Here is a 1,620-nt window from a genome sequence, read left to right on the forward strand (position 1 = left end):
TATATATATACTACTTGTTCGGGGTCACAATACCAATGGACTACATATAGTTGTATTAATCAATACCAATGGAATACATATAGTTGTATTAATCAATACCAATGTACTACATATAGTTGTCTCAATAAATATCAAAGGACTACAAATAGTTGTATTAATCAATATTAATGGACTACGTATAGTTGTATTAATCAGTATGAAAGGACTACAAATAGCTGTATTAATCAATACCAATGGACTACATATAGTTGTATTAATTAATATCAAAGGACTACATATAGTTGTATTATTTAATACCAGTGGACTACATTTAGTTGTATTAATCAATACCAATGTACTACAAGTAGCTGTCTCAATCAATATCAAAGGACTACAAATAGTTGTATTAATCAATATCAATGAACTACATGTAGTTGTATTAATCAATATCAAAGGATGACATAGTTATTTCAGCTTATTTTCAATTTCCAATTCACAGCCCGGCAGGGCGCGAGATGGTTGACATGACCGAAGTGCAGACATGGCTGTTCACCATTCGCAAATGGTACCACGTGTACATCTTCTGTACTGGGCTGATTATCTTTACACTGCTTGGTCTGCGCATGGAGATGGGTGTCTTCTATGCCCTGCTGTCTACTAATGTGAGTGTTCAATTTGTCACCCTTGTTAATAGTCCTGATTGTTTTACTTGCGTTGCAGGCACATCCCAGTAGCGATCCATGTAATTACTTTGGTCAAAAACTGTCTAGTTTCTAAGTACCTGCCTTTGTCAGAAAGTACCTGCTTTCAGAGACCTTTGGTTTTCAGTTCTTGTACATTGCCGCGTGGTTCTGTGTATGAAGTGCTTAATGTTTTTCCGCTGCCTAAAATCTTGCTATATATATCCTTCGAGATAATACACGTTTGAATATATATATCTATTATATATATACATATATATATATTCATCTCCATTCTACCGGAATAGCAAACATTGAGCAGGATACGAATAAATTGCGCTTCTTGTTCACAGGTCCATCATGACCATACATGAATGTACTCTCGCGCTATTCACCCCGTCTTCTGTTTGTACTCTCTCGTCCACAGAATAGTAACCATGACCCAGGCACAGACTACACAACGGTTCTGCTCAATATCTCTATTATGATAATTCTGGCGGTGCTGAGTGCGTTCTGTGTATTGGCCAATGCGTTGCTCATACAAGAGGAATACCGCGGCCTCGGATTCATGGTCATGCGCTTGTAAGTGTACCAACATAAACCCTAAACAGGTGCACCAACATAAACCCTAAACAGGTGCGCCACACGCCAATGAAACACCTGCCCTAATATATATCGTAGGGCATCTGAGTTAATCCTAGTACACCCTAGTACACGCTGTGCACACCTTAGCGTACACCCTGTAATACACCCTAGTACACCGTACTACAACCTATTACACCCTAGAGCACACCCTAGCGTACCCCCTGTAATACACCCTTGTACATCTTAGTCATCCTAAAGTACACTCTAGGGTAAACCCTGTAAAATACCCTAGTATACCCTACTACAACCTATTGCACCCTAGAGCACACCCCAGGGTACCCCTTGTAATACACCTTAGTAGTACACCCTAGTACAA

General features: G+C 39.1%; 1 protein-coding gene across 1 annotated transcript; it reads left to right on the plus strand.

Annotated features, from left to right (window-relative positions):
* Window positions 1-474: 474 nt before the first annotated feature.
* Window positions 475-1,245, plus strand: SARC_14741 (hypothetical protein; the record flags this gene model as incomplete). Its single annotated transcript, XM_014291127.1, has 2 exons — window positions 475-641; window positions 1,087-1,245. The coding sequence occupies exons 1-2, from the start codon at window positions 495-497 to the stop codon at window positions 1,243-1,245; spliced, it is 306 nt and encodes a 101-aa protein (XP_014146602.1). The 5' UTR covers window positions 475-494.
* Between the last annotated feature and the right edge of the window lie 375 nt (window positions 1,246-1,620).

Source organism: Sphaeroforma arctica, assembly GCF_001186125.1.
Source record: "Sphaeroforma arctica JP610 unplaced genomic scaffold supercont1.5040, whole genome shotgun sequence".
In the NCBI taxonomy this organism is placed as follows: domain Eukaryota; class Ichthyosporea; order Ichthyophonida; genus Sphaeroforma; species Sphaeroforma arctica.